A 22077-nucleotide genomic window follows, 5' to 3' on the forward strand; every position below is an offset into this window, starting at 1 on the left:
ATCTTGACTGAGTCCCTTTGCTTACAGACCATCCTCTAAATACACGCTGTCCTGATATGCAGGAAACACTTAGGAAGTATGAACTAGGAATTCTCCAGTTTGGCTAATACAAAATGAGATAAAAACAAAACAAAAATCACAAAAATTTAATTCAGCAGAAATTTCTTTCTCGATTCCAATGTATAAGCAATTGGATTAGGTGCCATGGGAGACAAAAGAACACAGATGTTTTTATCTTTGTAGGATTTATGATCTAGAGGTGGGCCTATGGAAAACAGATAGTTTACGAGTTACTAGGCTGTGGGAATTGATGGTAAAAATAGCTAATACTTAGCCTTGGAATACGGAATGAAACAGGGCAAAGGCTAACAGAGTTTTGCCAAGAGAACCCACTGGTCATAGCAAACACCCCCTTCCAACAACACAAGAGAAGACTCTACACATGGACATCACCAGATGGTCAACATCAAAATCAGATTGATTATAGTCTTTGCAGCCAAAGATGGAGAAGCTCTATACAGTCAGCAAAAACAAGACCGGGAGCTGACTGTGGCTCAGAACTCCTTATTGCCAAATTCAGACTTAAATTGAAGAAAGTAGGGAAAACCACTAGACCATTCAAGGTATGACCTAAATCAAATTCCTTAAGATTATACAGTGGAAGTGAGAATTAGATTTAAGGAATTAGATCTGATAGAGTGCTTGATGGACTATGGACTGAAGTTCATGACATTGTACAGGAGACAGGGATCAAGACCATCCCCATGGAAAAGAAATGAAAAAAAGCAAAATGGGTGTCTGGGGAGGCCTTACAAATAGCTGTGAAAAGAACAGAAGTGAAAGCAAAGGAGAAAAGGAAAGATATACCCACTCGAATGGAGAGTTCCAAAGAATAGCAAGGAGAGATAAGAAAGCCTTCCTCAGTGATCCTTGCAAAGAAATAGAGGAAAACAACAGAATGGGAAAGACTAGAGATCTCTTCAAGAAAATTAGAGCTACCAAGGGAACATTTCATGCAAAGATGGGCTCGATAAAGGACAGAAATGGTATGGACATAATAGAAGCAGAAGATATTAAGAAGAGGTGGCAAGAATACACAGAAGAACTATACAAAAAAGATCTTCACGACCCAGATAATCACAATGGTGTGATCACTCACCTAGAGCCAGACATCCTGGAATGTGAAGTCAAGTGGGCCTTAGAAAGCATCACTATGAACAAAGCTAGTGGAGGTGATGGAATTCCAGTTGAGCTATTCCAAATCCTGAAAGATGATGCTGTGAAAGTGCTGTACTCAATATGCCAGCAAATTTGGAAAACTCAGCAGTGGCCACAGGACTGGAAAAGGTCAGTTTTCATTCCAATCCTAAAGAAAGGCAATGCCAAAGAATACTCAAACTACTGCACAATTGTACTCATCTCACACATTAGTAAAGTAATGCTCAAAATTCTCCAAGCCAGGCTTCAGCAATACGTGAACCATGAAATTCCAGATGTTCAAGCTGGTTTTAGAAAAGGCAGAGGAACCAGAGATCAAATTGCCAACATCTGTTGGATCATCAAAAAAGCAAGAGAATTCCAGAAAAATATCTATTTCTGCTTTATTGACTATGCCAAAGCTTTTGACTGTGGATCGCAATAAACTGTGGAAAATTCTGAAAGAGATGGGCATATCAGACCACCTGACCTGCCTCTTGAGAAACCTATATGCAGGTCAGGAAGCAACAGTTAGAACTGGACATGGAACAACAGACTGCTTCCAAATCGGGAAAGGAGTATGTCAAGGCTGTATTTTGTCACCCTGCTTATTTAACTTATATGCAGAGTACATCATGAGAAATGCTGGGCTGGATGAAGCACAAGCTGGAATCAAGATTGCTGGGAGAAATATCAATAACCTCAGATATGCAGATGATACCACCCTTATGGCAGAAAGTGAAGAGGAACTAAAAAGCCTCTTGAGGAAAGTGAAAGAGGAGAGTGAAAAAGTTGGCTTAAAGCTCAACATTCAGAAAATGAAGATCATGGCATCTGGTCCCATCACTTCATGGGAAATAGAGGGGAAACAGTGTTAGACTTTATCTTTTGGGGCTCCAAAATCACTGCAGATGGTGATTGCAGCCATGAAATTAAAAGACGCTTACTCCTTGGAAGGAAAGTTATGACCAACCTAGATAGCATATTGAAAAACAGAGACATTACTTTGCCAACAAAGGTCCATCTAGTCAAGGCTATGGTTTTTCCTTTGGTCATGTATGGATGTGAGAGTTGGACTGTGAAGAAAGCTGAGCGCCAAAGAATTGATGCCTTTGAACTGTGGTGTTGGAGAAGACTCTTGAGAGTCCCTTGGACCAACCAGTCCATCCTAAAGGAGATCAGTCCTGGGTGTTCTTTGAAAGGACTGATGCTAAAGCTGAAACTCCAATACTTTGGCCACCTGATGCAAAGAGTTGGCTCATTGGAAAAGACTCTGATGCTGGGAGGGATTAGGGGCAGCAGGAGAAGGGGATGACAGAGGATGAGATGGCTGGATGGCATCACTGACTCAATGGACGTGAGTTTGAGTGAACTCCGGGAATTGGTGATGGACAGGGAGGCCTGGCGTGCTGTGATTCATGGGGTCACAAAGAGTCAGACACGACTGAGCGACTGAACTGAACTTAGCGTTAAATGATGTTTCAGTAGCTGTCCTAGTGTTTTATTTTATATTATCTCATTTAATCCTCACAATAACTCTGTAGGAGGCACTATTTTTATTTCACTTTATAGCTGATGAACTTGAAACCCAGGAATATTAGGTAATTTCTCCAGGAACACATACATGGTGAATGTGTAGGTGGAGGAGCCAGTATACATATCTAAGCCTAAAGGCCCTTAGAGTCTATACTCAGAAGGCAGTGAAAATAAGGTACCAAAGAGAACATTATTCATTCAAATTTGGGTGGAGCAGATGTTACAGTGCCTCAGCTTGGCCTGGAAGTATAAGTGTGAACAGAGATGGAGAAAAGCATTGCTTCCAAGACCGAGGCAGGAGGAAGGAAGCTAAAGGAAGCCGCAGGAAATAAGGAAGAGCCAAGCGTTGCCATGCGTGTAGTTGGCAGCATGAGCAGAACAGGGCTGGTGAAACTGAGAAGCGTGGTTGGAACCAGATATTGTCGGCCTTGAGTGTTACTCCAAAGATGTAGACTTTTCTCATTAGACAGAGAACGGTTGTCTAGTAGTTGTGAATTAGCTGCGAGCAGTGTTTTAATACTGATTTGACAGCTACATATAAAGGGAATTGGTGTCAGAAGTGGGAAGAAGAATAGGACAGTCGGGAAACCAAAAAACCCAGGAAGTGAATGGTGCTGAGAGTTGGGATTTGGGTGCAATGATGTGAGTGGAGGAGAAGAAATATGGAAATAGGACAGGATTTGGCACTGGCTGGATATGAGGAACGTATAAGGAGAGGAGATGAAAACATATAACAGTTCAGAAAAACAAATAAGCCATTCAGCAGGCAGAGGAAGCATACGTCTGGGTCCTGTCAAAGGGACTTACTGTAGAAGGTGAGATGAGAGGGGTTAAATAGGAATGGAGCAGCAGTAGGTAGGGATACTTGAAAGTACATGGTTAAAGGCGTGGGTTTCCACGTGTTGCAAACAAGCACGTTTCCTGGTGCAGGGCAAGGGTTGGATGGTGTGTCAGCCTACAATAAAATGGTGATGCCTGCATTTCTTAGGTATTTCAGGTAAGCTTACACACCTTTAATAAATGCAGAAAATGTGACATTTAAAATCTGTGATTTTTATTTTTTTTATGAATTGAAGTGAGCAAAGTGACCATATATAACTTTTATAAGTGAAACATTATTGCATATATATTTTGTTATAAAATATGTAATAATTTTTTAAAGGAAATATAAACCCTAGCTATTAAATTGTGCTCTAAAGTATATACTTTATTCCTAATTAAGCATGATAATATAAGTCAATGGAAAGTCATGATTTAATACTCTTTTCTACTAAATGTTTTCTTTAGCTCGATTTTTTTGTTAGTCAAATTAGCGAATAGTGGTATTTCTAGCTTTCATATGAGTTTTTCTTTTTCTTATTTTTTAACAGATGATGATAATGAAGAAGAAGATGTTGACATGAAAGAAGATTCAGGTATTAATGTTTTTATTCTTAGGGGATAGACAAGGATCATTTGTTGTTGATGTACACCTTATATCTTCCAAAGAAAGACAAAATAAGGCTAAAATAATAGAAATGTACACTCAAGGTTACAAAATAAGAAAGTGGTCATTCTAACTCATAGCTAATATGTGTATGTGTGGGTGGGTGTGTGTTAGTCACTCAGTTATGTCCAACTATTTGTGACCCCATGGACTATAGCCCACTGGGCTCCTCTGTCCATGGGATTCTTCAGGCAAGAATACAGGAGTGGGTTGCCATTTCCTTCTCCAGGGGATCTTCCTGACCCAGGGATCGAACCCGGGTCTACTGCTTTGCAGGTGGATTCTTTACCATCGGAGCCACCATGGAAGCCCCACTCATAACTAATAAAGTTACTGTATTTAAACATTAAACTTGACTTTGAGCTGAGAGCTAAGGTAAAATTAGACCATGATGTCGTTACTGGAAGTGTATAACAAGTCACCCCCAAAACTTAGTGGCTAAAGCACCCACATATATGCTGAAATATTCTGTAGGTCGGAAATTCACAGCAGGACTGATTTGATAATACTCCTTCACAGAATCTGAGGCCTCAACAGGAAGACTCACCAGCTGTGGGTTAGAATCACCAGAAGATTTGTTCACTCGTATATGTCTGGCTGGTGGGGTTTCATAGGTAGCTCAGTGGTAAAGAATCTGCTTGCCAAGCAGGAGACCTGGGTTCGATCCCTGGGTTGGGAAGATACCTTGGAGGAGAAAATAGCAACCCAGTCCAGTATTCTTGTTTGGGAAATCCCGTGGACAGAGGAGTTTGATGGGCTACAGTCCATGGGGTCACAATGAGTCGGATGTGACTTAGGGACTAAACAGCAGCAGCAATACGTCTGGCTGGTGATTGACAGGCCTGGCACCTGAGACCTTGGCTGGGGCAGTTTTCTGAAACACCTGTGCATGGCCTCCTTCTGTGTTCTGGGCTCCTTCCAGTGGCCAGTTTCCTTTCGGTTTCTCTAGAGAGTGAGCGAGCCAAACACATTTCTATCTTAAGACTCATCCTCAAGAATCCCATAGAATTATTTCCACCACGCTCTTTTCTTTGGAATGGTTCTTCTCAAGCCCACCCAGCCTCAGAGAAGCAGAGAATAGATTCAGTTTCCTGATGGGAATCAGTGACGGTCTTATAGCAGGTAGGACCTGAAAAATGGCTGAGGGATTCTTTGGGAAATGCATTTTGTACATGTGATATATTGTTCTCATTATCAGAAAGTGAGATACATGCCTGCCCCTCAAATAAAAGACCAGTGTTTGATGAGAGAAATCTAGTGGTTAAAAACACTGGTTCTGACCTAAGGTCAAGATGAGCTTGATAATGAATACATCAATCATTTGGCCTGGATTCAATCCTAGCTCCTCCACTTAAAGACTTTGGATTAGAGTTTTCTCTGTTAGCCTCAGTTTACACTTCTGATGGCAATAACTCTTACCATACAGTCTTGTTCGGGGGACTGAATGAGATATCATACCTGAAATGTTCCTTGAACACTTGGTGATCACTTTGTTTACTCAACGTATCTGACAGATATTAGAAAGTACAGGGCTCAGTTCTATGGGAGGAGAGCCCCGTGTTTCTCACTATGGCGTCACGCTGCTCTAGACGCAAGATGGGGCCTGTTTTCAGAACTGAAATACATATCTTAGAGACCTTCATTTTGTGTGACCTCCTATTGCTGCCGGGACTGCCTACAAATCACTGGCAACTTGGTTCCGAGCAGCTCCACAAACAGGGAGCTCTTTAAACTGTGCAGCAGACAGTCTCATTGGGCAGGGTTTGGTTAAGACCATCCTTCTTGTGAAGTTCAATCTCTGTCGCTCACCTGACCTCCCACTTTCCCGTGGAGGAATAGTATCAGTTCTTTTCGGTAGTAACAGTTCCCTGGAACATTGACCTGACGTTCTATCCACTCTTGTACCGCTGGTCTCCCCAGGGCCATGGATTCAGGGGGCATGGTACGCAGAGGGAGGGTCTCAAAGTCAGGAGCGGAATGGAGGAGGGGGAGGAGGGACAAGACAGTGGCTCTCGGCTCCCTGCCTGGGGCCCCCTTGGCAGTCCGGTTGTTGTATAACATGGGAAGCTTTCTAAGGAAAGTTCTTGTCTCTGTTTCTGAAAGAAAACTCAAAGCATCAGGGAGTTAACTTCTCTGGAGTACTTCTCAGCCAAGGTTGGGCAGGAGATGGTTGATCAATACCACTGCGGGATGCATCTGAGGCATGTCCTAGGCCAGCACTGCCCAGTGGAAATCTTAACAGGAGCCTCAAATGGAAGCCTGATAATTCAGATAATTGCAGATTTTCTTTTAGTCACCTTGAAAAAGGTAAAAATAAACAAGTGAAATTAACATTGTATGTAACGTATCAAAAATATTATCATTTCCACATAAGTAATATAAAAATTGGTCAGATATTTTGCATTCTTTATTTTTCCATAGTAAGTTTTTAAAATTTGTGTGTATGTCAATGTGTGGCAAAACCAATACAATATTGTAAAGTAAAAAAAATAATAATAAAATTTGTGTGTATTTCACACGCACATTTTAAATCAGACTATTCACATTTCCAGTATCATTGGCAATATGTAATATTAGACAGAGGGATTCAATACTATCACCCAGAGGCTCCTGATAGAAATGAATTGTCCACAGCTGAACTTTCTCATTAATACACTTATTGGTTGCCCTCCCTTTCTGGTCTTACTTCCTTGCTCCCCTCTGCTGCTTCCTGGGACAATCTCAAATTAATACTTGCACTCAAACGTTTGTCTCTTTGTTTTCTGAGAAAATTCAACTTAAGACAAAGACTCTGCTTCCCTTTTGTAAAACATAAAGCCCAAGGCAAAATTTCAATTAAAATATCAATTACTATTCCTTGGAAGGAAAGTTATGACCAACCTAGATAGCATATTCAAAAGCAGAGACATTACTTTGCCAACAAAAGTTCGTCCAGTCAAGGCTATAGTTTTTCCTGTGGTCATGTGTGGATATGAGAGTTGGACTGTGAAGAAGGCTGAGCGCCGAAGAATTGATGCTTTTGAACTGTGGTGTTGGAGAAGACTCTTGAGAGTCCCTTGGACTGCAAGGAGATCCAACCAGTCCATTCTGAAAGAGATCAGCCCTGGGATTTGGAGGGAATGATGCTGAAGCTAAAACTCCAGTACTTTGGCCACCTCATGCGAAGAGCTGACTCATTGAAAAAGACTCTGATGCTGGGAGGGATTAGGGGCAGGAGGAGAAGGGGACGACAGAGGATGAGATGGCTGGATGGCATCACTGACTCGATGGACATGAGTCTGAGTGAATTCCGGGAGTTTGTGATAGACAGGGAGGCCTGGCATGCTGTGATTCATGGGGTCGCAAAGAGTCAGACACGACTGAGCGACTGAACTGAACTGACTGATACCCAGGATAGCTTATTATTTAAAGAACCATAGATTGAAAAAACTGCTCAGTTCACTTCAGTTGCTCAGTCATGGATGACTCTTTGTGACCCCATGGACTACAGCATGCCAGGCCTCCCTGTCCATCAACTCCCATACTTTACTCAAACTCATGTCCATTGAGTTGGTGATGCCATCCAACCAACTCATCCTCTGTCGTCCCCTTCTCCTCCTGCCTTTAATCTTTCCCAGCATCCGGGTCTTTTCAAATGAGTCAGCTCTTCGTATCAGGTGGCCAAAGTATTGGAGTTTCAGCTTCAGCATCAGTCCTTCCAATGAATAGTCAGGACTGACTTCCTCTAGGATGGACTGGTTGGATCTCCTTTCAGTCCAAGGGACTCTCGAGAGTCTTCTCCAGCACCACAGTTCAAAAGCATCAATTCTTCAGTGCTCAGCTTTCTTTATAGTCCAACTCTGCCATCCCTACATGACCACTGGAAAAACCATAGCCTTGACTAGATGGACCTTTGTCAGCTAAGTAATGTCTCTGCTTTTTAATATGCTGTCTAGGTTGGCCATAACTTTTCTTCCAAGGAGAAAGTGTCTTTTAATGTCATGGCTGCAGTCACCATCTGCAGTGATTTTTGGAGCCCAAAAAATAGTCTGTCACTGTTTCCACTGTTTCCCCATCTATTTGCCATGAAGTGATGGGACCAGATGCCATGATCTTAGTTTTATGAATGTTGAGTTTTAAGCCAGCTTTTTTACTGTCCTCTTTCACTTTCATCAAGAGGCTCTTTAGTTCTTCCTCACTTTCTGCCATAAGGGTGGTGTCATCTGCATAACTGAGGTTATTGATATTTCTCCTGGCAATCTTGATTCCAGCTTGTGATTGATCCAGCCTGGCGTTTCTCATGATGTACTCTGCATAGAAGTTAAATAAGCAGGGTGACAATATACAACCTTGACGTACTCCTTTTCCTATTTGGAACCAGTCTCTTGTTCCATGTCCAGTTCTAACTGTTGCTTCCTGACCTGCATATAGGTTTCTCAAGAGGCAGGTCAGATGGTCTGGTATGCCCACCTCTTTCAGAACTTTCCACAGTTTGTGGTGATCCATACAGTCAAAGGCTTTGGCATAGTCAGTAAAGTAGAAGTAGAAGTGTTTTTCTGGAACTCTTGCTTTTTTTATAACCCAACGGTTTTTGGTAATTTGATCTCTGGTTTCTCTGTCTTTTCTAAAACCTGCTTGAACACCTGGAAGTTCACGGATCACGTACTGTTAAAGTCTGGCTTGGAGAATTTTGAGCATTACTTTGCTAGCGTGTGAGATGAGTGCAATTTTACAGTAGTTTGAGTATTCTTTAGCATTGCCTTTCATTGGGATTAGAATGAAAGCTGACCTTTTCCAGTTCTGTGGCCACTGCTGAGTTTTCCAAATTGCTGGCATATTGAGTGCAGCACCTTCACCACATCATCTTTTAGGATTTGAAATAGCTCAACTGGAATTCCATCATCTCCACCAGCTTTCTTTGTAGTGATGCTTCCTAAAGACCACTTGACTTCACTTTCCAGGATATCTGGCTCTAGGTGAGTGATCAATCACCACGTGATTATCTGGGTCATGAAGATCTTTTCTGTATAGTTCTTCTTGCCACCTCTTCTTAATATCTTCCGCTTCTGTTAGGTCCATACCATTTCTGTCCTTTATCAAGCCCATCTTTGCATGAAATCTTCCCTTGGTATCTCTAATTTTCCTGAAGAGATCTCTAGTCTTTCCCATTCTATTCTTTTCCTCTATTCTTTGCACTGATCCCTGAGGAAGGCTTTCTTATCTCTCCTTTCTTATCTCTCCTTATCTTCTCCTTATTTGGAACTCTGCATTCAAGTGGATGTATCTTTCCTTTTCTCCTTTGCTTTTCACTTTTCTTCTTTTCACAGCTATTTGTAAGGGCTCCTCAGAGAGCCATTTTGCCTTTTTGCATTTCTTTTTCTTGGGGATTGTCTTGATCCCTGTCTCCTGTACAATGTCATGAACCTCAGTCCATAGTTCATCAGGCACTCTATCTATCAGATCTAGGCCCTTAAATCTATTTCTCACTTCCACTGTATAATCGTAAGGGATTTGATTTAGGTCATACCTGAATGGTCTAGTGGTTTTCCCTACTTCTTTCAATTTAAGTCTGAATTTGGCAATAAGGAGTTCATGATCTGAGCCACAGTCAGCTCCCAGTCTTGTTTTTGATGACTGTATAGAGTTTCTCCATCTTTGGCTACAAAGAATATAATCAATCTGATATTGGTGTTGACCATCTGGTGATGTCCATGTGTAGAGTCTTTTCTTCTGTTTTTGGAAGAGGGTGTTTGCTATGACCAGTGTGTTCTCTTGGCAAAACTCTGTTAGCCTTTGCCTGCTTCATTCTGTACTCCAAGGTCAAATTTGCCTGTTATTCCAGGTGTTACTTGACTTCCTACTTTTGCATTCCAGTCCCCTATAATGAAAAGGACATCTTTTGGGGATGTTAGTTCTAGAAGGTCTTATAGGTCTTCATAGAACCATTCAACTTCAGCTTCTTCAGCGTTACTGGTAAGGACTTGGATAACCATGATATTGAGTGGTTTGCCTTGGAAATGAATAGAGATCATTCTGTCGTTTTTGAGATTGCATCCAAGTACTGCACTTCGGACTCTTTTGTTGACCATGATGGCTACTCCATTCCTTCTAAGGGGTTCTTGCCCACAGTAGTCGATATAATGGTCATCTGAGTTAAATTCACCCATTCCAGTCCATTTTAGTTCACTGATTCCTAAAATGTCAATGTTCACTCTTGCCATCTCCTGTTTGCCCACTTCCAATTTGCCTTGATTCATGGACCTAACATTCCAGGTTCCTATGCAATATTGCTCTTTACAGCATCGGACTTTGCTTCTATCACCAGTCACATCTACACCTGGGTGTTATTTTTGCTTTGGCACTGTCTCTTCATTCTTTCTAGAGTTATTTCCCCACTGATCTCCAGTAGCATATTGGGCACCTACTGACCTGGGGAGTTCATCTTTCAGTATCCTATCTTTTTGCCTTTTCATACTGTTCACCCTGTCTTAAATTCCATGAATTTAGCATTAATGCTTGTACTTCACATGGAATATCCTTGGATGTCCTTGGACTATCCTTCATCCATAGGGAGCACTGCCCTTTCAGCCAGATAGTTTAAGGCCCTTATCTTGCTAAGGATCACTTGCCCTAAGTGATGTAAATACACATTTCTAGGCAAAGGGGGGCTGGCTTCTTAATAAGGTGCTACTTGCTATCTGAACCACAGAGTGAGTTCAAGGAAATCATTAACGCTAACACAGAACCCATAAGGTTGGAGTTAGCATTTGGGGTTTAGGGGCCTTAAGTGAATCATCATTTCTGATATTAGTCCTGCCAAGTTTTCTGGGATTTATCTCTAGCAGTTGGATGCAGCCATTGATGTCACACTCAGTGGTCCAAGGACACTTAGTCACTCAGGCAGAATGGGCTTGGGAAGCTGCTCTCTGTTCCTAATATCTGAGTGCTGAAATCATGGGGGATTTTGTGCAAGATGGGTTCATGAAGGGCCAGCTGGCCTTGCCAAGTATTTGTGAGCAGGCTTACTTCTGTTCAGTCTCATGCTCTGGTGTGCTGGTGTCTGAGAAGAGTCTGATCGAGCCTCCTAAGACCATTAACAGCTAGCCTTCCCTGAGCCCTGCATCGCCTCTTCTTCTCATACAAGAAGTAGTGCTGGAAGGATTTTTAAGAATGCAGTTGACACTAGTGAAGGCCTGTTTGTGTGAACCAACCAGTCAACAAATGCTAGTAAATGCTAGTAAAAAATAATATGAATATCAAAAACCAGTGAGGTGCCGGGAAATGTACTCTCTGGTTGGGGGTGGGGGAGCCCCAATTTGGAGAGTTTGCAGATTTCTTTGGTATAAATAGTATTGTTCAAACTGCCAAACATTAGCCAATGAATGTAGGGGTGGAGGGGAGAGAGGTCCAACCAGCTAGTGCAGGCTGGCTCAGCTCAGATCAGTCCAATCATCCCTTTGCTGAGCAGGATTTTAATTGAGCTGTTCCTTGTGCTTATTGCTCAATATACATGAACTCACTTAGGATATCCAACGTCTCAAAGAGATGGGGAATGTTATTATCCAATGCTTAGGGGGAATAATATCAGATGGTGTCAGATAGAGTCATCCTAAGAGAGGCTCTGCCCCTCTTCAAGGTGGTAGAAATAGACTAACTTAAATGCCTAGGATCCTGTTTAAGTCATTTAATCCTAGCATAGTAAATATTTCCCCATGTCCTTCCACTTCCAAGACCATGCACTCTTGAAATGGACCCCAACCTGAGCCCAGGGACAGAAAATCAGCAGCCACCTCTGGCAGGTCCGCCACCCAAGAGCCAGAGCCCAGTTGAGTTCCTTGGGGACAAAGCCATGCTTATGGCAACACCCCAGAGGTTCAGCCTCTGCTGCAAACAGAGGCAACAGAGACAAGCTGACCCAGTGTTAAGGAGAAGCGAGGGGTGCTATTGGGGAAGGTCCTCTAGCTTTCCCAGGCTAAGAGGGAGAGGAAAACGTGAGCACAGAGGCCATATGTAGCAGTCACTTTCAGTCGAGTGTCTCCGTGGGTGTTGTGAAATACTGTGTCATAGACTAGAGGTCCCCAACCCCCAGGCCATGGACCAGTACCAGCCTGTGGCCTGTTAGGATCTGAGCCTCACGGCAGAAAGTAAGTAGCTGGGGAAGGAGACAAGCTTCCTCTATACTCTCCATTGCACACATTACCCCTGACCATACACCTCTCAAGTCTGTGGAAAAACTGTTTTCCATGGAACCAGTTCCTGGCCCCCAGAAGACTGGGGACCCTTGACATAAATGGCTGCTCATAACTAACATGCATCTATGCCCACTGGTGACCCCAGGAGTGCCCTACAGCTTCTTCAAAAAGGAAGCACCAGTGCATTTACAGTTTATAAATAGCTCAAAATGTGGACACAGAGATGTCTTTTTAAATCTCACCCATTCCCCAAGAACTCCCATTTAGGTGGGTAATCATGAATTAATAATTTAATTCTCAAGTCACTTTCTGGAAATGCTGGTTTGGAGCTGAATTCCCAGCACTGGAAACTCTCCTCTTGGTCCCAGTTGCACACAATGCATTTCGGCACAAGGGAGGGTGAGAGGCCTCTCCCAGGGATATTGCAAGTGGTGTTCTGCTCATTTTATGAATCCTTTTGAACCCAGCATCTGTGCTCAGTGAGCTGTTTCAAGCATCTCATTTCTGTTTTTGCTGAACCCGTTCTGAAAGGTCAATATCTACCCACACCTGGTGACAGAAATTTGGGGGAGTTGCTAATGTAGTCATTGGCGACATTTTTCACCCTGGTCGTGGTAATGACCTTGGATGTGACTGCCTTGCAACCACAGAAGGCCTAACCTAGTGCCCAAACCCCTTTATAGTCCATAATGCCAAAGTTTTTAATAGCACATCTATCAAATGCATTTTTTTGTTCTGTTCTTTTTATAATAAATGGGAAAAGAAAAATGAGTCACCATAACTCTATTGTATAGAGTCCTGGCATAGGTAATAGTTGCTAAGAGAGTGAGAATTAGGCACAAACCCCATTATGTCTTGGTCTCAAAGAAAGGCCTGGGTGATAAGGATATAAAAAAGAATTTGAAATGAAATTCTCCAGGCACTGCTGGACACCAATGACACAAGAGAGGATTACGAAAGACAAATGCCCTTTCTCATGGAACCTACCGTCTCAAGGTGGAGGATGGTATAGGAGGGAGACAAATAATAAATAAACAAGGGAGCAAGATAATTTCAGTTACACCAGTTGATGTGTCTGTGACAGATTTTCCTTGCGACCCTTCAGATTAAGTAGTCAGGAAAAGCCTTCCCTGGGAGTTGAATGTGACTCCATGTTAAAAGATGGGAATGGGGTAGGCATATGAATGTGTGCGTCAGGAAAAAGGAAGAGCAGCAAGGGTAAAGGTCATGAGGCAAGAACCAGCCTAGAAAAGAAAGAAGGGAACTAATAGTCTGAAGCCAAAGACAAATGGGAGACGGGGCTCATGCGGTAGGTGGAACCCAAGTGATTTGTTCTGCTGGCCCATGAGACTGGATTTGGATCTTATTCTTAAGAGCTGCTGCTGCTAAGTCGCTTCAGTCGTGTCCTACTCTGTGAGACCCCATAGACGGCAGCCCACCAGGCTCCCCCGTCCCTGGGATTCTCCAGGCAAGAACACTGGAGTGGGTTGCCATTCCCTTCTCCAATGCATGAAAGTGAAAAGTGAAAGTGAAGCCGCTCAGTCGTATCTGACTCTTAGCGACCCCATGGACTGCAGCCTACCAGGCTCCTCCGTACATGGGATTTTCCAGCCAAGAGTACTGGAATGGAGTGCCATTGCCTTCTCCGATTCTAAGAGCAGTGGTTTCTAAACAAGGAAACAGGGTGATCTGGTGACATGGGAGGGAGGTTTAAAAGGGAGGGGATATATGTATACCTATGGCTGATTCATGTTGAGGTTTGACAGAAAACAAAAAAATTCTGTAAAGCAATTATCCTTCAATTAAAATAAATAAAGTTTTTTTAAAAAGAAAAAAAAAAAAAAAGATAACTGGCTGCTATGTGCAGAATAGATTATAGGAAGATGAGAGAGCTAGGAGTTAGAATCCAAAAGGCTATCGTAGTAACCCAGGTAAAAGATACTGCTGGTTTGGACTAGGGTGGTGGCTGCAGAGAATGAGCACAGTAGATGGACGTCGGCTATATCTTGGAGCAGAGGTAATAGGACACATTATGATGGAATTGCTTTACTGGAGAAGTAATTGAAGAGAAATATTAAGGATAATATCGCAGTTTGGGGTTTAAATTCCTGGGTAGATAAGTCACACTCTCCCTTGAGAGGTGGGATACTGCGGAGAGAACAGATTTGCAGACGTCAGTGTACTGTTCCAGCTGCGTTGTTTCAAATGCCTCATGGCATTATTTATATAAGGGAGCAGAGTAAAGGGGAATCACTAGGTTGGGAAGAGTGGAGTACAGGTAGTTCCCAGCCCTGAAAAGGCAACAGGGTGGTGGTAGTTTCAGGACCTAGAAGACAGGGAGGGCCATGAGGAGAGGGTTGGTTGGTAGGAACTGTGACCTTAGATTTAGGAAGATAACTAGTCCTTGAAGACTACTGGCAGCCTAGGAAATAAATGCCCTGGGCTCCCCATTGGCTGCATATAATAGGAAGCCAGAGAGACGGGGACTTCATTGGTACCGCCTATAGAGACCAGTGTCCCAAAGCCGGAGGGAGGAAGGGTGGAAAGCGGACCTGGAGGAGTCAATGGACGAAATCCAAAATAAGATGTCACGTGAACAACTGAAGACATAAGCTTTGAGAAATAAAGAGGCCAGAGCTGTAGATATAATGTTTAACGAAGTATCCCATATCCAAATGGGATGAATTCGAAAGAGTTTTCCTAAAACTGTCTTTAGAATCTGTCATCAGCCTCCTTGGCAGGAGGAGCATTGAGAAAAGTGGGAAACACAGGAATTTAATCAGGGGCATATGGAAATTGTTTAGAATCTGGATTGGTAAAGAAATCTGTTAAATAGAAGGAGAATAATTTCATGCCCCATCCCATTCCCCCCAAATGAGATGACTTTACAGCTCATCTAGCCAAACTTTGAGGGCTAAAATGAAACTGCAAAATGACATCTGTCAGTTAATCCATGAAGTTTTAAATCAAACTCTCCTAGAAAATAATCAGAATAATTTGGAGTTGCCTAATGGAGAATTTTTTAATTTAAAAAGCGCTCTTATGGTTTCACATTCTTGTGAATCATTAATGATGGCAACAACAACAATAACAAAATGGTTATGCCTAAGCTCTAAGTCGTCAAGTTCATGTTCATTGGAGAAGCCCAGATTTTTGCCAGAATTTAGCTCAGCCATAATGTCAGGTGAACCTACAGTTAAGCTTCATTCTATGTGTGGATTTAGTAAGAAAAATGTATTTTTAAACATCATGATAATTTTAAACCCGTAATGGGAGATTTTTAAATAAAAATGTACTAAATCTATGTGCTTGCAGAGGGGTTAGAGCCAAAAGACCACTCTCCACCCCACAAGAAGAGCAAAGCAAAGAAGCCAGAAGGCTCCAAAGACTCCAGCGAGGGTAAGTCCAGTTCTTTGTCTCTTAAAAAAAAAAAATACACCATGAAAATAAATTTCTGTTTAATTTGTAAATTATGTGTATGCTCTCATATTCAGGTATTTCTAAGTGTTCAATAATCACTGGGAAATTCTTTATCCTTTATCCTTTCTCCCCTGAATGTGAGAGTGAAATAGCAGATTCAGGTTTGAATCATTTTAAGGTAAAGACCAAATGTAGAAAATCATTTTCTCGGTGTAATGTATTTTCCATTCCTGCCAAGTGTGGATACTGCTTACCACTTCAGTGTTCTGAAATCACATAAGGGTGAAGGTCCAGATCTCTACATGAAGAGTTGCAAAGTAGCTGTTGTCTTATTGGGATCTTTTTTTTTTTTTTTCTTATGAATACATTTGGATCCAGAACAAAACCTCAGGAATGAATGATAGAAACATTTCCTGTCTTTACTGTTCTCTTTTCCTTTCTGGAAACCAACATATCTTCACATTTATGCATTGAGTGGGTATGCCCAACGGGGCTGTTTTATGAAGAAATGATCCACAGTAACTCTGGGTGCAGAGTGAGGGAGTAACAGTAGAAATAGTGGGTATAAGGTGCCTAGCACAGGTCCGCTTTCCATCAGTGGTGGCTATTCTAGTAAATATCACAAGCAGGACCATGATATGGTACACATTGTCCTAATTCATTGAAAGGTCATGGAAAGCTTAGAATCATTCAAAGAACACTTAGAACCAAGGAGAAGGCCAGCATCTCTAACTGGCAGGAGGTGGTTAAGCTTTGTTAATATCTGATTGGGAGAGTAGCCAGGGCTCCACCTCCTACTGGAATTAGGTCATTCCCTGGATAATCTCTTAAAACCATGATTGGGAGATGGATTAGAAGCAGAACAGCAGTCTCCTTTCCCTGGAGAGGCTCCCCCTCACTGAAAGGTTCCTGTCACAGGTGTGACCCAGGTCAGAGGTGGTTTTCCAGAGCCTGGGGGTCACTTGGGAGCATACACTGCAACAGTCATCTTGATTAACAGGGGAATTCTTCTGAGTTATTCCTGCAAATATGTGAAAACTTGTGTACTTGCTAAATAATTTGCTTTGTTTAGGAGCAGCATCTCATAATCCCAATATGACTAAATAATATATCTTCACCTCACCCAAATATACCATCCCAGAATCTGCCCTGAGTCACAAAAGTGCCGCCCCTGTGGATGTGCTACCAGGACCGTTCGGTCCATAGCATCGCGGTGAAATGTACATGCTGGTCCTTCTACAGAGACATGGGAATTGTACGTTTGTTCCTGAAATGCCTTCAGAAATAGAAAGCTGCTGGGAAAGGAGTGAGGGAGGGAGCAGAGTCTGACGTGCTAGTGGTAGGTGGTCGCATGATGGGGGCGCTCGTCACTTGGCAGTGCTTCTATTTGGACAAAAGGAACCATGTCCGCAATTCAGGTGTTAGGTTGCTGCCTGTGCCTCACTTCCTCCCATGATTCAGAGAGTCCCGATCATTCTCTCCTGCTGGATATGCAAAGGGACTGGGTAGAAGGGGTATGTGGGTCACAACCCTTCTCTGCAATCTTCCTGCTTTAGAGTTATCCATCATTTTCCAACTTGGCCATCTCTCTAATTTTTTTTTTTCTATTAACTTGTGTTGGTTTTATTGAGTTCAGAAAATTACCTAGTTATATTCAGACCAAATAGATGCTTACATTGATGTGTTGAAACTTCAGAATCATTTGTACACATATGCATTCATTATTATCTGGAAGAATCATTTGTACACATATGCATTCATTATTATCTGGAATTCCTCATTCTATGTGCAGAAAAATGCTTCTACTGATTTTTTTTTCTCAAAAATACTATCATTACTCCTATTGTTTTTCAGTCGCTCAGTCATGTCCTGCTCTTTGTGACCCCATGGACTGCAGCACGCCAGGGTTCCCTGTCCTTCACTATCTCCTGGAGTTTGCTCCAACTCATGACCATTGAGTCGATGATGCTATCCAACCATCTTATTCTCTGTCACTCCCTTCTCCTCCTGCCCTTCTCCTGAGATAAATTATTTGAGATTTCTTTCCATAACCATCCTAGTGATCTCTTGCACAATAGAGTAGGTCAGGAATGTTCCTCAAACTTGCTCTCGCTGGCTCCTCTCTTTGTGACATGTGCTCCTGGTATTTTCTCTTGGAGATCACTCAGCTGTCCTCCCCATCGCTTGACCTCTCACTTCTCTCCTACCTTTGGGTTCCCTGCTCTGCTTCCAACCCTGACAGGTACTACTAATCACCTTGGCTCACCTTGTAGTATAAAGACAGGGCCATGCAGAGTGGAGTTAGAATACAAATTCACCTGGATTTTCTAGCGTTTAAAACCATAATAGCTGTATTTTGATCCAGAAGAAGAATCTTGAGCGCATATGGTCACGTTTTCTCTCTCTACAAAACTGTTTTTAAAATAGACTGCAAATGGTTCTTTATCTTGCCCAAGACCATGCAGTTTGTTAATGTCAGAATCTCTTTTTTTTTCCTTTCTGGAAGCAGCACAGTGTCTCTAATCTTTTTCCCTTTCCCTCTTCTGGAAATTAGAACTCATTTTGTTGAAGGAAGAAATGTGGCCATCATTACAGCTTTGAGTGACTGAATATTACAAATATTTAAGTGTTTAACTTTAAATATTTAACTAAACATTAAACATCAAATTTTAAAAATCAAACATTTTCTAAAATTATTTGCATGTTTTATACTGTGGACTTTTGGATATAGAGTTTTATTTTCATTATTCTGATTGAAATATCATGGACCATAGTATACTTTGATTTGACCCACTGCAATGCAATGCCAATAATGAAATAATTAGTGATTTCAAAGCACTAAATTGGCATCTGATATAAATGGTGATGCTATCCATAAACCAGCACATCATAGGCAAATGGAAAAAAACCCTGGTTAATAGCCATTCCATCAGTTCCAACTCCCAATAATTTAGGCCAGTTTCATTTCTTACATAATGTTTAATTGAGAGAATATCAATACAAAAAACTTACCACCTTCAATAAAACATGCTTTTCTCAACTCTTTCCTCTGTCTTTCACAAGCAGATTCTCTAGTGATGGTCTCTCAGGGTTTGTTTGTCTGAAAGATATTATTTTGCATTTTTAAGGTGATTTTGCTGGGTAAAAATTCAAGGTTGCTGGTGATTTTCTTGCAGTGTTTTAGAGATATTTTCCCATAGTCCTATCAATTCTGTGGTTGTTAAGAATTCATTTTTCAATCTAATTATTGTATATTTTTAGGTTATTTGTCTTTTCTTTCCAGCTGTCTTGACAGTCTGTCCTTTAGCTTCAGTGCTCCTAGGTTTCACTGTGATGTGCCTCAATGTGGGTTTCTCTTTATTCTTCTTATGATTTGCTGAGCTTCTTGGACATGAAAATGGGCCTCTTTCATTAGTTCTGAAAATTTTTCGCCTATTATCTCACCAAATGTTAGCTCTCCAGTACTTTCTATTCTTTCTTTGCCCTTCATGACTCTTACCCTACACTGAATTTTTTCCTGTGTCACTGTCTCTCCTTGATGGTTTGTTCTCCAAGTTTGTCATCCAATTTCCTAATTTTTATTCAACTTTCTTTAATCTGGTGTTTAACTGTTTGCTGAGTTTCTCATTTCAGTTATTATGGTTTTCCTTCTTAAAAGTTTTATTTGGTTCCTTTTTAAATATACCTGATCAATCTTTATTTAGTTAACACAGAAAGTGTCTTTTAAGATAATCTGTATCTGTATCTGAAATTTCAATATCTCCACTCTGTATGTCAAATTCTACAGTTTATGTTTTCTGTAGACTCATGCCTGCGGTTATTTCCTTGTTTATTTTGTCTTTTTTATTGACATGTACATTGGATTTTTTTGTGGGAATTTTTTGAAGTTGAAATAAAAGCTTATTTATTTATATTTTGTTTTCTGCAATGCCTGAAGATACTGCCAATTTAGGAATACCTTAAACTACATATTTGGCTTAAAGTTTTATTTTTTGTTTCATTTGCTATTTGTCTTTAAGCCCATGTCAGCGCATACATAAAGTTAGAAAATCTCAACAGAGACTTCTTTCTTCCTTTTTTCTTCCCCAACCACTGCTAAAACTGAGACAGGCAAATTTCCCACTGTTTCATAACAAAGTACTCTCTTCCATGTCTTTCACTTTATATGTGTAGTTCATTCAAACCCTGGTCTGTTGTCCAGTTGCTAAGACATGTCTGACTCTTTGCAACCCCATGGACTGCACCAGGCTCCTCTGTCCTCTGGTTTTTCCTAGAGTTTGCTCAAATTCATGTCCATTGAGTCAGTGATGCTATCTAACCATGTCATCCTCTGCCACCCCTTTCTCCTTTTGCCTTCAATCTTTCCCAGCATCAGGGTCTTTTTCTTTGCATTAGTTAGTTAAAGCTTTGCATTAAGTGGTTGAAGCTTCAGCTTCAGCATCCATCCTTCCAATGAATATTCAGAACTGATTTCCTTTGGATGGACTCGTTGGATCTCCTTGCAGTCCAAGGGACTCTCAAGAGTCTTCTCCAATACCATAATTTGAAAGCATCAATTCTTCAGTGCTCAGCCTTCTTTATGGTCCAGCTCTCACACCCTTACATGACTATTGGAAAAACCATACTTTTCAGTACACAGACCTTTGTTGGCAAAGTGATATCTCTGCTTTTTAATATGCTGTCTAGGTTTGTCATAGTTTTCCTTCCAAGCAACAATCATCTTTTAATTTCATGGGTACAGTCACCATCCACAGTGATTTTGGACCCCATGAAAATATTAATGAAATCTGTGACTACTTCCATTTCTAGTTCTGGCCCAAGTTTCTCAGTATTTCTGTGATCACTAACATCATCTGGGAACTTGATAGAAGTACAGATTCTTAGGCCCCACCCAGATCTACTGAATCAGAAACTCTGAGGTAGGATCCAGTAATTCATGTTTTTGAGAGCCCTCTTGGTATTCCAGTGCATGCTCAAGTCTGAGAACCATGGTTCTAGGATCTAGACCATCTGAGATTGGTAGATGCCTCAAAGCAAACAATAATTCCGGTGCTTGCTTACAAATCTTGATTCAATATTGTTCATCATTTCTGGCTTCTTAGAAGTTCATTATAAAAGAACCAGCTGAGCCATGTATTCCAAGAATCAGATGGATAGGTAGGGCAATAAATAGATTAGAAGATGATAGATAGATAGGTAAGTAGGTAGAAGATGATACATAAACAGTAGATAGTATATGCATGCAAGGAGAAGGCAATGGCACCCCACTCCAGTACTCTTGCCTGGAAAATCCCATGGATGGAGGAGCCTGGTGGGCTGCAGTCCATGGGGTCGCTGAGGGTCGGACACGACTGAGCGACTTCACTTTCACTTTTCACTTTCATGCATTAGAGAAGGAAATGGCAACCAACTCCAGTGTTCTTGCCTAGAGAATCCCAGGGACAGGGGAGCCTGGTGGCTGCCATCTATGGGGTCACATAGAGTCAGACATGACTAAAGAGACTTAGCAGCAGCAGCGTATGCATGCAAATATGCATATAAAATATGTATCTACATAGCTATGTATATATTCATATGTGCACAGCTGTGTGCTCAGTTGTTCAGTCATGGCCAACTCTTTGCGACCCTATGGGCTGTAGTCCACCAGACTCCTCTGTCCATGGGATTCTCCAGTCAACAATACTGGAGTAGGTTGCCATTTCCTCCTCCAGGGCATCTTCCCGACCCAGGGATTGAACCTGTGTCTCCTTGGTCTCCTGCATTGACAGGCAGATTCTTTACCACTGAGCCACCTGGGAAGCCCCAAGTATGTCCATACATATCCACAGATACAATACGGTCTGGAAAGATATATATATATATATATATATATATATATATATATATATATATCTCTCTCTCAAAGTGACCTCAGAAATCAACTGGAGGAGTGGAGAAGGGGGAGGGGTAGACTTTGGAGAGTTTAATATTCAGCTTTCTAAATTTATGTGTAATTGAAATATATATGAATATATATGTATATATGTAAATAGAAAGATTTACTTCATCTTGATAAAAAAAGCATTTTCATTAAAAACTAAAGAGACTTTAGGCTTCTAAAATTCAGTAGAAAGCTCAGAACAGTAATTTTCTCCATACATTCATCTCCAGAGCCTTCAGTGATTTTTGGTACTGAATGTTATTGTTCCATCATATTTTTTACACTAGCACTTTGACTCTCGCTGCACAATTGCCTCAACATAGAATATTCAGCAAACCTGCATGTGA

The 22077-nt window shown here is 41.5% G+C and overlaps 1 protein-coding gene across 2 annotated transcripts in view; it reads left to right on the forward strand.

Moving 5' to 3' along the window:
* Positions 1–22077, forward strand: part of MACROD2 (mono-ADP ribosylhydrolase 2) — a 2314515-nt gene that overhangs the window by 2114210 nt on the left and 178228 nt on the right. For both annotated transcript variants that reach the window (XM_070800713.1, XM_070800712.1), the window contains exons 10-11: positions 4104–4148; positions 15706–15789. In XM_070800713.1, the coding sequence (XP_070656814.1) occupies positions 4104–4148; positions 15706–15789 (129 nt within the window). The remainder of the gene's footprint in view (positions 1–4103; positions 4149–15705; positions 15790–22077) is intronic.

This window comes from Bos indicus, chromosome 13 (genome assembly GCF_029378745.1).
Source record: "Bos indicus isolate NIAB-ARS_2022 breed Sahiwal x Tharparkar chromosome 13, NIAB-ARS_B.indTharparkar_mat_pri_1.0, whole genome shotgun sequence".
Taxonomy (NCBI): domain Eukaryota; kingdom Metazoa; phylum Chordata; class Mammalia; order Artiodactyla; family Bovidae; genus Bos; species Bos indicus.